At 45.8% G+C, this 19,478-nt stretch overlaps 1 protein-coding gene across 1 annotated transcript in view; it reads left to right on the top strand.

Moving 5' to 3' along the window:
* LOC130541832 (thyroid receptor-interacting protein 11-like) overlaps positions 1-19,478 on the top strand; it is a 108,125-nt gene that overhangs the window by 23,000 nt on the left and 65,647 nt on the right. Inside the window, exon 2 of the mRNA XM_057307604.1 lies at positions 16,123-16,184. Coding sequence (XP_057163587.1) covers positions 16,123-16,184 — 62 coding nt within the window. The remainder of the gene's footprint in view (positions 1-16,122; positions 16,185-19,478) is intronic.

Genomic DNA, 19,478 nt, shown 5'->3' on the forward strand with positions numbered 1-19,478 from the left:
GGTTTATTTATTACTTTTTTTAAAATGTAAATTCAATTAGCCAACTTACAGTACATCCATAGATTCAGATGTAGTGTTCAGTAGTTTGTCAGTTTTGTGTAACACCCAGTGCTCATCATATCACGTGCCCTCCTTAATGCCCATCACCGAATTATGTCACCCCCACACCCACCTCCCCTCCGGCAACCCTCAGTTTGTTTGCTAGAGTTAAGAGTCTCCTATGGTTTTTCTCCATCTCTGATGACTTCCCAGTCTGTTTTCCCTCCCTTCCCCTAGGTCCTCTGGCCTGTTTCTTATATTCCACATATGAGTGAAACCATATGATAATTGACTTTGTCTTACTGACTGGTTAGTGTACTTCGCTCAGCATAATACCCTCCAGTTCTATCCACGTGGATGTAAATGGTAAATTTTCATCCTTTCTGTTGGCTGGGTAATATTCCACATGGTATAGATGTGGTATAGATGGTAATACCACATCTTTTTCCATTCATCTATCGATGGCCATCTTGGCTCTTTCCACAGTTTGGCTGTTGTGGACATTGCTGATGTGAACATTGGGGTGCACGTGCCCCTTCGGGTCACTACATTTGTATCTTTGGGGTAAATACCTAGTAGTACAATTGCTGGGTTGTAGGGTAGCTCTTTTTTTTTTTTAAGATTTTATTTATTTGTCAGAGAGAGAGAGCACAAGCAGGGGGAATGGGAGGCAGAGGGAGAAGGTGGCTCCCCGCTGAGCAAGGAGCCCGACGCGGGACGTGATCCCAGGAGTCTGGGATCGTGACCCGAGCCAAAGGCAGATGCTCAACTGACTGAGCCACCCAGGCATCCCAAGGTAGCTCTATCTTTAACTTCTTGAGGAACCTCCATACTGTTTTCCAGAGTGGCTGCACCAGTTTGCCTTCCCACCAACAGTGTAAAAGTGTTCACCTTTATCCTCATCCTTGCCAACATTTGTTTCCTGTCTTGTGAATTTTAGCCATTCTTACTGGTATGAAGTTTTATCTCATTGTGGTTTTGATTTGTATTTCCCTGATGCCAAATGATATGGAGCAGGTTTTCATGTGTCTGTTGGTCATTTGTGTGTCTTCTTTGGAGAAATATCTGTACATGTCTTCTGCCCGTTTCTGGATCATTTTTTGAGTTTTGAGTTTGATAAGTTCTTTATAGATCTTGGATACTAGCCCTTTATCTGATAAGACATTTGCAAATATCTTTTCCCGTTCTGTGGGTTGCCTTTTAGTTTTGTTGACTGATTCCTTTGCTGTGTGGAAGCTTTTTATCTTGATGAAGTCCCAATAGTTCATTTTTGCTTTTGCTTGCCTTGCCTTTGGAGCTGTGTCTAGCAAGAAGTTGCTGCGGCTGAGGTGGAAGAGCTTGCTGCCTATGTTCTCTAGGATTTTGTGGGATTCCTGTCTCACATTAAGGTCTTTCATCCATTTTGAGTTTATCTTTGTGTATGGTGTGAGAGAGTGGTCAAGTTTCATTCTTTTTCATGTAGCTGTCCAATTTTCCCAGCACCATTTATTGAAGAGGCTCTCCTTTTTCCATTGGATTTCTTTCCTGCTTTGTCGAGGATCAGTTGACCATAGAGTTGAGGGTCCATGTCTGGGTTCTCTGTTCTGTTCCATTGATCCATGTGTCTGTTTTTGTGCCAGTACCATGCTGTCTTGATGGTTACAGCTTTGTAATGGAGCTTGAAGTCTGACATTGTGATGCCCCCAGCTTTGGTTTTCTTTTTCAACATTCCTTTGGCTCTTTGGGGTCTTTTCTGGTTCCATACAAATCTTAGGATTATTTGTTACAGCTTTGTGAAAAAGTTGATGGTTTTTTCATAGGGATTGCATTGAATGTATAGATTACTCTGTGTAGCATAGACATTTTAACAATATTCTTCCAATCCATGAGCATGGAACATTTTTCCGTTTCTTTGTGTCTTCCTCAATTTCTTTCATAAGTGTTCTGTAGATTTTGGAGTACAGATCCTTGACCTCTCTGGTTAGGTATATTCTTAGGTATCTTATGGGTTTTGGTGCAATTGTAAATGGGATCGATTCCTTCATTTCTCTTTCTTCTGTCTCATTGTCAGTGTATAGAAATGCAACTGATTTCTGTGCGGTGATTTTATATCCTGCCGTGTTGCTGAATTCTTGTATGAGTTCTAGCTATTTTGGGGTGGAGTCGTTTGGGTTTTCCACATAAAGTATTGTGTCATCTGCAAAGAGTGATTGTTTGACTTCTTTGCCCATTTGGAGGCCTTTTATTTCTTTTTGTTGTCTGATTGCTGAGGCTAGGACTTCTATTTGAACAGCTGTGGTGAGAGTGGGCATCCCTGTCGTGTTCCTGACCTTAGGGGAAAAGCTCTCAGTTTTTCCCCATGGAGAGTGATACTCGCTGTGGGCTTTTCGTAGATGTCTTTTATGTTACTGAGGTATGTTCCCTCTACCCCAACACTGTGGAGAATTTTAATCAAGAAAGGATGATGCATTTCGTCCAGTGCTTTTTCTGCATCAGTTGAGAGGACCGTATGCATCTTGTCCTTTCTTTTATTAATGTGATGTATCATGTTGATTTGATTTGCGAATGTTGAGCCACCCTTGCAGCACAGGAATAAATCCCACTTGGTCATGGTGAATACTTCTTTTAACGTACTGTTGTATCCTACGGGATAGTATGTTGGTGAGAATTTTTAAACCCATGGGGTCTTTGTCTGGTTTTGGGATCAAGGTAATGCTGGCCTTATAGAACAAGTTTGGAAGTTTCCCTTCCATTTCTATTTTTTGAAACAGCCTCAGAAGAATAGGTATGAGTTTTTCTTTAAATGTTTGGTAGAATTCCCTTGGGAAACCATCTGGCCCTGGACTCTTGTGTGTTGGGAGATTTCTATCACTGCTTCTATTGCCTTGCTGGTTATGGGTCTGTTCAGATTTTCTGTTTCTTCCTGATTTAGTTTTGGTAGTTTGTAAGTTTCCAGGAACGCATCCGTTTCTTCCAGATTGCCTCATTTGTTGTCATATAGCTGCTCATAATATGTTCTTAAGATTGTTTGTATTTCCTTGGTGTTGGTTGTGATCTCTCCTCTTTCATTCATGATATTATTATTTTGGGTCCTTTCCCCTTTCTTTTGGATAAGTCTGGCTAGAGGTTCATCAGTCTTATTAATAATTTCAAAGAACCAGCTCTAGGTTCATTGATCTGTTCTACTGTTCTTCTGGTTTCGATTTCATTGATTTCTGCTCTGCTTTTTATAATGTCCGTTCTCCTGCTTGGTCTAGGCTTTATTTGCTGTCCTTTCTCTAGCTTCTTTAGGTGTAAGGTTAGCTTGTGTATTTGATACTTTTCTAATTTTTTTTTGAGAAAGGCTTGTATTGCTATGTACTTTCCTCTTAGGACTGCTTTTGCTGTATCTCAAAGGTTTTGAGTAGCTGCGTTTTCATTTGCATTCGGTAAGAATTTTTTTAATTCTTTTTTTTTTTTTTAAGATTTTATTTATTTATTTGACAGAGAGAGAGACAGCCAGCGAGAGAGGGAACACACGCAGGGGGAGTGGGAGAGGAAGAAGCAGGCTCTCAGAGAAGCAGGGAGCCCAATGTGGGGCTTGATCCCAGGACCCTGGAATCATGCCCTGAGCCGAAGGCAGACAGTTAACGACTGAGTCACCCAGTTGCCTCGAATTTTTTAAAATTCTTCTTTAATTTCCTGGTTGACCCATTCATTCTTTAGTAGGATGCTCTTTAGCTTCTGAGTGTTGGTGTTCCTTCTAAATTTCCTCTTGTGCTTGAGTTCCAGTTTCAAAGCATTGTGGTCTGAAAATATGCAGGGAATAATCCCAGTCTTTTGGTATTGGTTGGGACCTGATTTGTGACCCAGTGTGATCTGTTTTCGAGAATGTTCCATGTGCACTGGAGAAGAATGTGTGTTCTTTTGCTTTAGGATGGAATGCTCTGTATATATCCATGAAGTCCATCTGGTACAGCATGTCATTCAGAGCCCTTGTTTCCTTGTTGATCATCTGCTTAGATGATCTGTCCATTGCTGTGAGTGGGGTGTTGAAGTCCCCTATGATTATTGTATTATCATCAATTGTTTCTTTAATTTGGTTTTCAATTGACTTATATAATTGGCTGCTCCCATGTTAGGAGCATAAATATTTATAATTGTTAGATCTTCTTATTGGGTGGACCCTTTAAGTATGATATAACATCCCTCTTCCTGCCTTACTATAGTCTTTGGTTTAAAATCTAATTTGTCTGATGTGAGGATTGGTACCCCAGCTTTCTTTTGAAGTCCATTAGCATCATAAATGGATCTGTACCCTCCTCACTTTCAATCTGGAGGTGTCGGAGTCTCTTGTAGATAGCATATGAATGGGTCTTGCTTTTTTATCCAATCTGATACCCTGTGTCTTTTGATTGGAGCATTTAGCCCATTTACATTCAGAGTAACTATTGAGAGATATGAATTTAGTGCCTTTGTAGTACCTGTAGAGTCCCAGTTTCTGTAGATCGTTTCTGTTTCTTTCTGGTTTACATTACTTTTGGGCTCAGTCTTCGCTTAGAGGATCCCTTTTAATATTTCTTGCAGGGCTGGTTTAGTGGTCATGTGTTCTTTCAGTTTCTGTTTGTCCAGGAAGCCCTTTATTCCTCCTTCCATTCTGAATGACAGCCTTGCTGGATAAAGTATTCTTGGCTGTATGTTTTTCTCATTTAGTACCCTGAATATATCATGCCAGCCCTTTCTGGCTTCCCAGGGCTCTGTGGATAGGTCTGCTGCCAGCCTAGTGTTGCTACCCTTTTAGGTTAGGAACCTCTTGTCTCGAGATGCTTTTAGGATTTTCTCTTTATGTCTGAAATCCGCAAGCTTCGCTCTTGTATGTTGGAGTGTTGATCTCTTTTTATTGATTTTGAGGGGGGTCCTCTCTATATCTTGGACTTGTATGCCTGTATCCATCCTGGGATAGGGAAATGCTCAGCTATGATTTGCTCAAATATACCTTCTGTCTCCCCTCTCTCTCTTTCTTTGTTCTCGGGGACCCCAGTAATCGTTTTGCATTATGGTATTGCTGATTTCTTGAAGCCTCCCTTCATGGTCCATTAATTGTTTTTCTCTCTTTCCCTCGGCTTCCTTCCTTTCCATCAACTTGTCTTCTATGTCACTTACTCTCTCTTCTGCCTCACTTACCCTAGGTGTTAGAGCATCCAATTTAGACTGCATCTCAGTTAAAGCATTTTAAATTTCAGCCCGATTAGATTTTATTTCTGCACTAAGATTCTCTAGTCTCTTTTATGCTTTTTTCAAGCCCAGCTAATAACTTTATAATAGTTATCCGGAATTCCAGCTCTGATATTTTACTTATATCCATATCAATTAGATCTGTGGCAGAGAGTATTGCCTCTGGTTCTTTCTTTTGTTGTGAATTCCTCCTTCTAGTTATTTTGCTCACAGAAGAATGGATGAACAGGAGAGCAAAATCAAAAATATTAACCACGACCCAAGCAAAATCCACACTAGACAAATCCAAAGAGGTCAGAAACCAAAAAAGAAAAAAAAAAAGGGTAGGGGAGAAGAGAGAATATAATCTCCCAGGTGTTCAAAACAGGTGATCCACTTGGTCTTGGGTATATTTTAGTCTGTTTGTTAAAAGACACTAAATCCCAATAATGTAAAATCACCAATGTGTGTGTGTATGTATATATACATATACAGAAACATAAAATTGAATAAAGTGAAAAGAAGCCAAAAAGGAAGAATATATCTAATGTAAATGTAAAAAAATGAAAGTTAAAAAAAGACTTAAAAGCAAAGAGTTGATAATATACGAAACTAGTTGAAAAGGAAAAAAGAAAAGGAAAATTTTAAACTGAAAGATCAACAAATCACGAGAAAACCTTTGAATTTTATTTACTGTTTTCCCCTAGTGCTTGCTTCTAAACTTGGTGTTCACCTGTTTTTCCACATGGTTTTCTGGGGGAGGGGCCCACTGTGCTGATTCTCAGGTGTCTTTGCCTGGGGGGAGTTGTACCCTCCATTTCCAGGGGGCCAGGCTCAGTGTAAACTGCCTCTAGTTGGTCTGTATGGCTTTTGTTCCCTGAAGGCTTTCTGGGCCTCTTTAGAGGATGAAAACAAAAGTGGTCATGCCCTGATCTCCAGTCCCTGTGCTGAAAGATCATGGTTCCCTCTCTTCAGTAAACCCTCAGGGATAAGGGGTCTTCACTTTTGTGTATACCAAACTCTGCAGTCTCCTGCAGTGCATGCCTGCACTGATCCTCCCAGGAGAAGGCGGAGGGTCGCGGCTTTTCTGTCCTTTGCAGGGCCCCCACATGATAGCTGTTGCCTGACCAAGCTGCGGTTTGAGGTTTATGGCAATCCCCCTCCTCTGCTCCCTGACCCTAACAGATTTCCCGGCTCCAGTGCCTGGGAACTCTGCTGGCTCAGGTACCCCTGTTTTTCCTGTGACCCTAGGGATCCTGAGACCACACTGCCCCACCTGGGATTCTGCCCCACCTCGCCACCTGAGCACCTTTCAGGCAGGGACGTCTCTCACTTGGAGCAGATTTCTAAAGGTCTGATTTTGCACTCTGGGGTTATGTCACTTTCCTGTGGACGGCTCACACAGGCTCCCTCTCCCCGCAGATGATCTTCCCATATGTCCCCACAGATTCATTTCTCCGCACCTTCTACTTTGCAAAAAGTGGTCACATTTCTCTTTGTAGAATTCCAGCAATTCTTTCTGTACATCTCAGATTGAATTCATACGTGTCCGGAAAGACGTAATAGTTATCTAGCTAAATTACAGGGACCAGATGAATTGAGGTCCCCTGCTGTTCCATCATCTTGCCTCCCTCCCTCTATGTATTACTTTTTAAAAAATATTTATTTATTTTAGAGAGTGAGCAGGGGGATGGGCAAAGGGAGGGAGAATCCTGAAGCAGACTCCCTGCTGAGCACAGAGTCCGACACGGGGCTCAATCCCAGGACCCTGAGATCATGATGTGAGCCTAAACCCAAGGTAGCCACTGAATTGACGGAGCCACCCAGGTACACCTCCATTTGGTTGAAATGTTAAACACAGGGGTGCATGGGTGGCTCAGTCAGTTAAGCGGCTACCTTGGGCTCAGGTCATGATCTCAGGGTCCTGAGATCGAGCCCCCCATCAGGGTCCCTGCTCAGTGGGAAGTCTGCTTCTCCCTCTCCCTCTGCTACTTCCCCTGTTTGTGTTCTCTCAGTTATTCTCTCTCTCTCTCAAATAAATAAATAAAACCTTAAAAAATAAATAAATGGTAAACATATATATTAATTCACAAGATAACTGATGAGGGGCAGAGCAGACTCCAGGCCCACAGTGACTTGGCATGGCCTTAGCGTTCCAGGCTCCTTCCCCTACGTCTTGTTGTCCTAAGGCTAGTTCCACTCAGGTTTGACAGAAGACCTTCAGGGATATTTGGACTTCAGCTCCCCGGCTTAGAACACCAAAACTTTGCTTCCTTGTAGCGTAGACCAGGGAGAGTTTAGGCTACCATAGCATTTTCCGGTTGTATAGACCAGAGAGTACAGGCTACTCTAGCATTTTCTAGGTTGTAGCAGTTGTGTTTATTTGTTCCTGGTTTTCCCACTATGACCTGCTTAAGGGATGTGGAAGGACTGGTACCTAATACAGAGCCGGGGGAAATACTTAGGTAGTCATTCGTAAGTTTCACAAAATAATCCTGGATCTCCTTTCCTATGGACACAGAACTTCTGGTTGAGCAGAGTTGTCTGATTGGCTCTGGCCAGTGAGTTTGCTGAGGGAATAGGTGGTGGCAGGTCTTCTAGGTGAGGTATGAGGTGAGGTTATGTGCTCTCTAGGGTCCTGGAAAAAGAGTTAGCCGCATGAGTAAAGAGAGGAAAGAAATGGCCACTGTGGGGAGGTTGAGGGGCCGTGTATGTGAGCACCAAGAGGGATGGCCGAGTCTGTTGACATTGGTAAGGGAGCACCAAACGTGCCTCTGTTGGCCTTTTGAGGTAGATGATTTTCCTCCTCGACCTGGGTCCTGAGAACTGGGCCAGAACCTAATGACCTCTATTTATCTGCCTCCTTTCCTCTGTTCCAGGTTTGCAGTAAGCCTTGGCTACTGGCATGACCCTTACATCCAGCATATTGTAAGAGTGTCTAAGGAGAGGAGGTCCTCCGAAATTAACAGAGGCAAGTGACCCCCTCCCTCCCAACGTCCCCTCATCAGCCCAGAGGCCTGCGGTTTTAGGAATTCATGCTTAAAAAGAGAGAGTTCCAGTGTTCACTCTCTCCAGGCATATGAATGTGCTCCTATCCCAACATCCTCATGAACACAGTGTATTATGAACCTTTTCATTGTGGTTAATCTGATATGGGAACATGTTATCTTACAGTAATTTTGTTTTATAATCCTCTGATTTTGGGGGTGAAGTTGAAAATCATTTTTGTATGTTTAAGAGCCATTTATATGATCTTTCACTGTGAATTGTCTGTTCAAGGAAGGAATTACTTTTTTGGCTTTATTAAAGCGGTAATAACACTGTTAGGCTCTGCAAGTCCTTTCTATCAAGACACAGAAAGGATTTGAGGTGGGAGGGTGACTCAGTCTCAGCCAGACTGAGAAATTAACCAAGTGACCACAGTCCTTGTGTGTGCCAGGAATCCTGGCCCTAAAGATGGAGCCTATGGGTAGATTCTATAAGAAATGCAAAGAACGTTTAACGTGGTGGTCCCTGAGAAAAAGGACGTGGATCTTACTTGGAGCTCAGGATGAACCCAGGCATTAGGAAGATGGGGCCAGGCCTGGCTCAGAGGCCTGAAGCCTCCCTCCTGGGCTCCTGAGGAAGCTTTCTATACCACTGCTGCAGAGGCAGGGACCCACCTCGGGGCCTTGGGAGCTGGGTGCCCGAGGCAGCATGTCAGCCAGCCTGCCTCTTCCTCTGCCTGGGCTGGCATCTCCAGACTGGGGCCCACTAGGAGAGTGCTTCCCAAACAGCGTGTGATGAGCATTTTTAAAGTTTTTTCCCAATAATCAGCCTGTTGTGGATGATACTCTATAACATACAATAAAAATGATTTCCTCGAAAAATAAGAAGCCAGAGACACGTAAAATACAAGCTCAAATTGTGTAGTAGCAGAATCAATAGGACTGCAGTAAGTTTCTAAATGCTACTCCAATTTTGTTCTTAAAATAGTTAAGCGCAAGGCTTTAGAACACAGATTTTATCTTCCTTTCCCCTCTTTTATTTCCCATCCCCTTTACTCCAGCTCCCCACTCCGGAGCTAAACAAGTCCGTTTATTGGGCAACGTTTACTCCTGGCTTCCCCTCCCACCGGTGCTCTGTGAGGCCTTTTTATAAACATAGAGGCTCTTACCCACACAGAATGGAGATGAAGGGAACACGGTAAGAAATACTTTTTTTTTTTTTTTGACATTTATCTGCCCCATTTCCTGACCCCAAAATATTATTTTTGTCATGATCTCGCAATTCTGAGTATTAGTCGAGTCCTAAGTAGCTTTACCTAGCTATGAAAAAGCGCGTTTCCAAAAGGAACATTTAGATCTGACATTTTGATGTAAAACACTTGTCTTTCCCATGTAAAATAATGGGACATTTTATTTTAATTTTTAAAGATTTTATTTCTTTATTGGAAAGAGAGACCATGAGCAGGAGGGGCAGAGGCAGAGGGAGAAGCAGGCTCCCAGCTGAGCAGGGAGCCCGATGCAGGGCTTGATCCCAGGACCCTGAGATCCTGACCTGAGCCAAAGGCAGACGCTTAACCAACAGCCACCCGGGTGCCCCAAGGGGCAATTTATTTGTAAGATCGTTAATTCCATTAAATCATTAAATAGATTGTACTTACTTTGCTTGTAGCAGCTTTGAATTAAATTTAAAAAAGGAAGAGAATGTGAAAGTCACTCTTTCTCCCATGAAGTCCACAATAACCCGCTGACCCGGAGGAAGAGCAGAAGTGTCCTGATTTGCTTTTCTCCTGGCGTGTGCTCTGCAGGGATGATATCCCACCTCACTGAGCAATAGCTTGTCTCTGTCTCTCTCTCAGGACATTTCGCTCACGTCCATGGCGTGAGTCCGCTTATAAAGGCATTTCTACGGAAGACAGAATGTCATTGTCAAATTCTAAATCTTGGGACTGGGGTGGATACCACCTCTGGAGATTAAAGGTAAATGAAAATTCTGCCTCTTCTTTCCCAAATTGTTTCACCTGTGAAGGTGCCCGCCTGGTTCAGAAATGTTAAAATATATTCAGAGGGAATGCAGTGACGGTCTGTCTCGCGCCCCCGTCCCCAGATGCTTGCGCCTGCTGCCCCCGTCAGCCACATACTTAGTGTCCCCAAGCCCTGGTGAAGGATGGGTGCCTTTCATCTCATCCTTTGCTGTTACAAACAGGGCGTAGGATAAAAATCCTAGTAGACATTTCCTCTGCATGGGTGGAAGAACCCTGCCCGTGGAATTATGAGAGCCAGAGCCCCTGCATCTGCCATATTGGCAATAACGAAGATTTTATTGTCATCCTGCTAGTGTCTTTGGTACAGGCTGGAGGTGCACACGGCTGGGTGATTGTGCGATGACACAAAGGCCTTTTGCAGCTATTCCCTGATTTGGTCCCTCACCTGCTCTGTTAGGGAGCAAGAACAGGTGTAACTGCGCTCACTCACAGGAAAGGAGACGAGTCTGGTTAGTGGCAGAAGTGGGACCAAATGGGCTGCAGCTCCTCCAAATCCAGGTTCCTTCCCTGTTCTCTACACAGAGCCTGTGCTTGTTCAGGGGGGTCTCTGCGGTCTGTTGGGCAGTGGTGCATCTGTACCTCAGTGACCATGGTGTGGTGGAAGGAACGGGAGCAGAAGGCAGTGGCAGAACGTGTGCAGTGTGAGTGGAAGGCATTGGAGAAATGCCTCCTCTCGGCCCGACACCGTTTCGACTTGGTCCCGACATTTGGATTCTCCCCGCTGTCATGTAGGTGGGTTAATAATGAATAAATCTGACATTTTTATTCCTGGGAACAAGGTACATTGAGACTTAGGTACCCCTTCCAAGAAAAAGGTTCTCTCTCAGGAGTGAGGAAGGCGAACAGCACAGGGTCAGTAAGATATTGTGGAGGTGTTTTGTTTTGTTTGATAATTATATTGGTCCAAAGGGTTTTTTTAAATATATATGTTTCTTAAATAATAAAAAATAAACAATGCTTCTTTGCTTCTTGGAGCCTGGGCCTGTCGGGCCAAATTTAGCCCACTCAGCTATCGTCGTAAATAAAGTTTTATTGCAACACAGCAACTCCCATTTAGCTGCATCTTCTCTATGGCTGCTTTACCAGCATGACAGCGGAGTTGAGTAGTTACAAGAGAGGCTGTCTGGCCTGCAAAGACTAAAATACTTTCTGGCCATTTACAGTAAATTTGCTAATCCCTGTATTGAGAGGTATGTGCTTGTAGAACGGGGCAGGGAAAATTTTGGCTGCCAGTCTCGTTGTCTCATGCACCTTCCCCCGGGGATGTTCCCCCAGCTGCACCAGCAGAGGCAGCGGGTCACAGGCTTTTTGCTGCCACCATCGTGGGAGCTCGTTCTGTTTGATCTCAGGGGCCCAAGACTTTGGGCAGTTGAAGGCTCCCCACTTCGGGCAGCGGGCACCAGGAGGGCCCAGGAAAGCCAGTACCATCACAGAAACAGAATAAAGGGGCAGTGAACCCCTTTAAGGGACCTCAGCTGATCGGTGTCTCCCGACTTCTGTTTTCACACAACCCAAGGATCAAGGACGCAGAGGGTGGGTCTCACCTCGGGCAGCCTGTGCTGCGGTTGGCCCTGCGGGATCCTCTTCCAGTCCAAGGGCTGTGCTTCCTCACGGCTGTCCCCAGCTGCCATCCAGGAGCCGGTCCTGTCTTCGGTGTCTTTCTTGCCTCCTGTGACTCGCCAGCTTTCATTGAGTGGCGTGTCAGACAGACTCAGGGAATCCCAGAGTCGAAAGTGGAAACATGTGCTGCAGCCATTTTGCTCCTTTTCGAAAGCCCAGAAAGAAGCTGTCTGTTCCTTAGAGGCTCGAGGTGTGCCTTTTGGTAGCTTTCCCTCCCCAGTGACCCCTTAGTCAGTTCTTCTGAGGGTCAAGTAGCTGATGCATGGGGAGTTCTTTTTTTTTTTTTTTTTAAAGATTTGACTTTTATTGGGGGGGGGGAGGGGCAGAGGCAGAGGAAGAATCTTAAGCAGACTCCCCTCTAAGCACAGAGCCCGATGCTGCGCTGGATCCCAGGACCCTGAGATCGTGGCCTGAACCGAAATCATCGTCGGCCGCTCACCCGACTGAGCCACCCAGGCGCCCCAAGGGGAAGCTCTTTATACTAAAGTAAGAAGTCCTACAGAAGATGTGGGAGTGTATGCTGTCCTTCATCTGCTTTTAATTGTTCTCATTGTCTTTGGGAATTTTAGGCTCTCCTTACCCTTTCCTGTCGTGGGAGTAATGTTCTGGAAGGGTGCTGTGGAGTTTTCTAGCAGAAGTTAGTTCTCGTCTGCCCTAAGCCTTTCCTCCCAGTAGCCTCAGCTAGCTCGTCCATCGCCGCGCTCTGCAGACGGGCAGGCATGTGTGGCAGCTCTGAGAGTGAACGGTTGAGATGGGTGAGCCTGTCTTTTCTGATACATCACGAAGCGGTCCTTTACTCTCTCCTCCTGTGTCCCTCTGTCACCCTCCCTCTCCCCCAAACCAGACCCTCTGATTTTTCCACTAGGTTGGGGGTAGCTGGACCTATAGTTCTGACACTTAACCCATAGGGATCACCTCCTACTAGAAAATGCTTGCTTCTGATTTCTGACCCCATCATGCCAACCCCTAAGACAGCGACCCTCCCCCATCCCTGCTTCCCATCGCTCCTGACTGTCTACATAGGTGAGTTAATATACATACTACATACTACCGTCTACATACACGGTGCTCTTCCCTGCGCAGTTGTTCACATCAGAAACAGGGGTATCATCCTGACCCCCGCTTTTCCTTTGGCCCAGCCTGCACCGGCGACACCACCACCGGATTCTGGACACCGGCATCTGTGTTTCTCTTTGTCTTTCCCCTTTGACCAACTGGTTCTGTATTTCTGGAATAGAAGTAAGGTGGACACGAGGGTGTTAAAAGCATGCATGGCGGGGGGGATGCCGAACAGTCAGCAGGTTGTGGAGCGCCTTGTTTCTTGCCAGGCCTCAGGGGTGTGAGGAGCTGTTGCAGGAGACACGCAGTGTGTGGTTGAAACAGGCCAGAAAGGGGTGTCCTTGCAGTTGGTGAGCTGAGGAGAGAATGTGTTCGAGAATCCTCCTCAGGGCTGAGTGAGTGAGTGGACACGACAGAGATGGGGGGAATGGGCTAGGAGCCCAGGGGGTGACCAGGCTGGGGAGGCAGGTGGTGGAGCAGGGCCGTTAGTGTGTCTCTCTATGTGTGTGTGTGTGTTTGTGTGTCGGTCTCTGTGAGTCTCTGCGTGTGTGTGTCTGTGTCTCTGTGTTTGTGTCTTTGTGTCTCTGCCTCTCTGTGTGTCTGTGTGTAGGGGTCTGTGTGTCTACATGTCTGTATTTTGTATCTCTGTTTCTCTGTGTCTGTCTCTTCTGTCTGTGTGCCGCTGTGTGTGGGTCTTTGCGTCTCTGTGCGTATGACTGTCTTTGTCTAACTCAGTGTGTATGTTTGTGTGTGTGTGTCTCTGTGTGTGGCTTTCACACTTTCTCTGCTGCAGCCCACAGTAAAAATACATGTACAGCCCAGGCCAGGCCCCACATCTGTGTACCCGTGTCAGTAAATCAAAGGCACACCCTTGGCGCTTACTAGCGCAGGTCCTGCTGTGCGTGTGGCTTGTATATTTATTTCCTCATGAGTCCTCACAACCCCGTGAGGTGCAGTCAATTTCTCTACTGTGCACACGAGGAAAGCTTGGCCCAGGGAGTTTAGTGACTTGCAGCGCCTCACAGCAGACACGTGGTGGATGGGATCTGACCCCCATTCCCTGGCTGCAGACGCCTGCCCTTTCCCACCCACCGTAGGCGACTCTCACAGAAAAACGTAAATGTACCACAAGACAGTGCTCGCCCTCACTGACGGGGATGCTTTGTGATGTTTGCTGTTGTATCCTATTTGATCCCGCACATGCTGGCCCCGACCCCTCCCCCGCAAACACACAATTGTTTCCTGACCCTCTCTAATCTGTCTCAGTCTGCTTTTTGGAAAATCTGTTAGCTCCTACTTCCCCAGCGCCTCTCAGTGCCTCCCCACCTCCATGCCAGTGGCTGCTCCCCCAGTTCAGGCTCCCTGTGACTTCTTCCCTGGACCTTCTTCCTGGACGGCTCTGAGAATCTTCTAACATTTGTCCTCTATCCATTCTCCACACAGAGACCAAAGTCACCTGAAAAGTACCTTTCTGACCATATTGTTCCTGATTTAAATCCCTGAAATAGCCCGTTGCTGTTTGGGGCTTAGTACTCGGTACATGAAGATGGTCAGTAAATGTATGCGGGAATACAGAATTAGCAAACTTGCTATGTATTTTTCCTCAGGATGAAGATCTCCCATGAAAATATTTTTGAGGTCGACTTTGCAGTGATTGTCACAAGAAAGCTGCCCAGCATCCAGTAAGTGTGGCTTGGACCAGAGGACAGAGCCGGGCAGAGTCAGAGGCAGCGGTCAGGAGGGGGCCGGATGCATGCTGGAGACCTCATTTTAGGGGGCCCTCCCCTTGGACCCACTCCCCGCTTTCTTGCTGGCCCCGGGACCTCATTCCAACCTGTCGAGCAGTCTTCCACATGCAATACACTCTCCCTTGTGACTGTTCTGTCCATGAACGTCATTTCTCTGAACCTTGAAATGACCTACACTAGTTTCATGATCTGAATTATTCTGTGTATTTTGTCTACTTCGTTATCTCCAGGGCATAGAGAGGTGCCCAGCCCAGAGCAGATGCGTCGTCAATATTGTTTGAGCGAATGAATGGGAGGCTGAACTTAGTCATTTACAGTCTGTGAGATATTCCGGGGGCCACGCTGACCAGGTTTTAAGGAGTTTGCAGAGTTGTAGAGGGCGAGTTTGTGAATCTCTGCTGGGAGCTTTTGTAGCACCGTGTGCAATGCTTCCCTTGCATCCCCTCACTCAGTGCTCAGAGCAGCCTCGTGAATTCTGGTGGGGAAACCGAGGCACAAAGCAGTGAAGTGAATTTCCATCTCGGCACCTGTGAAGGAAGGGGCGGAGCTGAGATTTAAGCCCTGGCCTCAAGCCCGAGGGTTTGGAAGGGAACTCCCTTCCTTCTTTTTAAATGAGTGATTTCAATAAAATGCCAAGAATTGCCTTTAAAAAAATTTTGGTGAGCATAAAAGTTTCAGCTTGTCCTTCAAGGATGTCTAATTCTCATCATCTGGAAATAGTTTTCAAGTATGAGGTTGATCTAGTTTACCCTATGAAAACAAGGTTTTCACCCTTTCCAAATACAGGATTCCGTTACAGAAAATATGCTGATCGGTTGCCGTCTGGCATCTGAGGCTGTGCCTCTGCAGACGACGTCCTAGCCTGTTGGGACCCCGAGTGAACTAAGAGGAAGCGGGCTCTCACTCAAGCCCAGAGGTGCTTCTGGGCTGAAAAACGCATTGGCCTTTGTGTATGGTTGTTGTGATGGAGGATTCAGCTCTCTGAGGTCTGATTTTTTGCATATCGTGGAGGAGGGAGTCATCGCATCAACGTTACTGACTTCAAGTCTGAATAGGAGTCCTTTTTTCAGTGAACTGTGAGCGGTGAGCACTGTGTTAAAGATTTTGTTTGAGAAGAGGCAGAAAACTGGAGACGACTTGGAAAACCTGGAACATCGGGAAAATCCTTGCTGACGTATCCTGAGCGATTTCTGAGTGTTCAGTATTTCATGATGAGATTGTGAGTGGGCATCCGATTCGGAGTGTCCTGCTTAGTGACCTCGCCGGAGCCCCGATCCACTGAAGTGTGAGTGCGTGTGCCGAGGGCCAGACGTCAGGAAGCAGAAGGCCCTGTGGAGTGAGTGGCCCTTGCTTTGAACAGGAGCAGGATGTATTTGCCGTTCCTGGAGTGGGTGTTTGCGGTTCTGCTGAAACTGAGCTCCTTGACTCATTTCTCTCTTTCCCATCTTCCCACAGAGTCAAGCCTTTCTTATCACAACCCATTACAGAACTACATTCGGAGGACCCACTTCAAATCGGCAAGTACCCTTAACCTACGTGGTACGATGTGCACTACAGAACACTCTTTGCTTTTTTCCCCTTTTCCTTTTAAAAGGGGTGTGTGTTTGTGTCTGTGTGTGTGTGTGTGTCTGTCTGTCTGTCTGCACCAGCGAGTGAGCACTTGCGATGTCACGCAGAGTGTACTTCTGCTGATACGTTTACACTGCATCGCATTTACCTTGAAGGAATTTAAAACAGATGTCCATAGGACCCCGTTCTTCAATCTTTACAAAATGGGTTTCAGTGATTTACAACCAGTGCAAAATAGATTTTTTCCTGAAAATCTCTGTTTCCAGCTTTCCTTGGGAACATCCAATCTGGCAGCATCAGACCCTAAGTCCTAGGTGGCTGCTTCATGGAGGGGGGCTGTCATCCTCCAGTCCCGCCCCCACTGCTCCCCGCTGTCTTATACCTGACCTGCTCCACCTGTTATATCACCTCCTCTGCCCCTGTGTTCCGGGTTTCCCCTCACGTTTTAAGTATGAGTGTTTCCAGCAACTCCCTGCTCACCTCTAAGCCTTTCAGTCCAAGGTAAACCTCTTCCAGAATGTTCCATCGTTTTCAGTCTGTGTCTGGCAGAGTATTCAGGGGGCTTACTAATAATTCAGGTCAGAGGACATGCCCAGAGAGGATGGCCTTCTGGGATGGTGGACACAGATAACACAGGAAACATGAGACAGCGAGACAGGCCTCTGTGCAACCACAGTGCCACAGTCATGCTCCTGGTGAAGAGACTCCCAGAAAGAACATCTCCCCCATCCTTCGTTTCCCTCCTACAGATTATAAGTGGAACCTGTGCAGGCTGTGCCATGTGCTGGCCTGGCTGTTTTCTCCACACTGTCGCTATCATAACTTTCTGTATATTTGGTGAATACTTGTGTCGGAATGATTACCTATAATGAAGGAGCTAACGCTTTGCATTACCTTTGATCCATCGATGCAGAAATGTATGAAGTAGAAAGTAAAGACCGGGCATAATCTCTCCCCCCACCAAGATAACCAGTGTTCAGAGTGTTTTCTCCTATGGATGAACAGTACACCTAGAGACGGATAAATATCACACATGAAAACACAAATACAGTCCAGTGCCTGGCACCTAGAAGGGTCAGTAAGTTTTTGCTGAGAGACTGTACATATACACTGAATAAATACATAGGTTGTAGTTCAATATATATCTGTTGAATGAGTGAATCTACATTTCTCAAAATAAATAGATTTATGTATAATTTTAATAAAGTGAATAATTGACACGTCCTGTTTTGTAACTATTCTGGATCCTAGTAACTCATGGCTGTGCTTCTATTGTCATTTATAGCTCTGCCTCATTATTTCTGATGGCTTTCTAGTTCTCCTTTGCATGGAAATTCCTTTTTACTTAATGTATTCAGTACTGATGGTCCTTTAGATAGCTGCATTTTATATGCTTTTCTATTAAACAGTGTTGTAGAAAGCACAGGTACACGTGCGTATTTGCAGGAATTCCTGGCTCAAGGAATTGCCCCTTATGAATTCTAATAGCCTCTGCCAAACTGTTCTTCAAGATCCTCTTTACTAATTTGTATTTTCACAAGAGTAGATGACGGTTCTCTTTCCCTACAAAAGACACGATGTAATACTTAGTGTATTCTGACCAGCACTCCTTCTCCCCTGCTGGTAACAGCACCCAGTGTTCTCTGGGGGACCAGTACTCCCCCATTGCCATTCCCTGTGGTTTGGGTGGGGCTGACTCCATTTGCATTTCCAGGGCATGGCATGGGACCCAGCCAGACATCTTCAGAGTCTGTCCTGGGGCTCTAGCCACAGTGAAAAGTAGTCTATGTCCCTCTGGGACTTGAACTGAGGAGGGAGGAAACCTGGGTGGGGCAGGGGTGTCTCCTTGTGGACACAGCCTGTCTAGAGAGTGGATCCCCTGGATCCAGCCCTGGCTGCAGCCATAGTCCTTTTGGACTCTGGGTCACATATGAGCCAGTAAAGTTCCCATCTTGGCTTAGGGCAATTCGAGTTGGGTTCTCTTACAAGGAAAAGAGACCTAATCAATAGGAGAGAACATTGAAAGTCGTGCTTACAGATGGGAGGAAAGGCTGTGCTCCAATTTCCTTCTGGTCTGTTTGTTTGGTTTTGGTACCTCTGTCCATTCACTCAGAGTGGAGTGTTGCTCACTGTATTAGCTGTCCCTCTCTAAACACTTGTCTCATGGTCTATAATTATTTCTTGCTTGTCTGTCTCTTCCACAGATCTATTGAGCCCCTTCAGGGCAGAAACTGGGTTGTGTTCACTTGTGATTCTTTAATACCTTGAACAGTACACAGTGTGGCCTCCATAAGTGCCCCTTGATGAATCAGCCATCCTAATTCTCTTCTTTGGGACCCCCCTGTCATGAGACCACCACATAGCCTCACGTCTGTGATACACAAACCATCTTCTGAAACACACTCATCCTCCCATTGTAAACACATCACATCATGAGAACTCCCTCCTTGCAGCCATTCCTCATTCTCCCCCATGTTCGTCCCATGGAACCTCACTGTGCGGTTGCTGATAAGGTCCTTGTTCTTGGGAAGACAACATGGCCTTTTATGAATGGATAACACACACGATGGGCATGCCATTCACACACACGACTTCACTCATGGGCGAAGGGGACCTACGCTTTCTAGCCTTCCTCTTGAGTGCAATGCACCCAGAATCCCACTTCTGATGTCTGTCAGTAACACGATAACACAGAATCACAATTCTAGGCTCTCTCCTGCCTCCGTGTTTCCTCCCGAGGCCTTGACAATGACCGGAGTGGAAGGAATACAGATATGTCGAGGAAATCGACAGCAGTGAAGCAAAAGCTTCCCCAGAAAAACAGTTTTGACTTTGGGAGCATAACTGCCACACCCTTCATAGCTCTGTAATAGCCTCGGCTTCCACTGGCATCGAGCAATAAAGATTTTCAAACAGAGTCAAAGGTCAGGGCCAGAATTACAGTCCCAGTGTGAATCACCACTGACTCTATCCAGTTTTCATTTTCCCATACTTGGGCTCACACCGCCAGGGCGATCTGGTAGGAACTAGATTTATACTGGATTTGATAGTCTTTGTGGAGTTTCTACCCTGTGCTAGGCACCACAGCAGACCCTGGGAGATGAAAGAGAAAGACAGCAAGGGCTCTCAAGGCATTTTGTTTACTGGGGAACAATAACAAGTAAAGAGGCCACTGCATCATAGAAAACCAGGTGCTGTGTGGACTTAGGAACGTTCCCCGGGATGGGGCCATCCATTCTCTG

This window comes from Ursus arctos, unplaced genomic scaffold (assembly GCF_023065955.2).
Source record: "Ursus arctos isolate Adak ecotype North America unplaced genomic scaffold, UrsArc2.0 scaffold_50, whole genome shotgun sequence".
Taxonomy (NCBI): Eukaryota; Metazoa; Chordata; class Mammalia; order Carnivora; family Ursidae; genus Ursus; species Ursus arctos.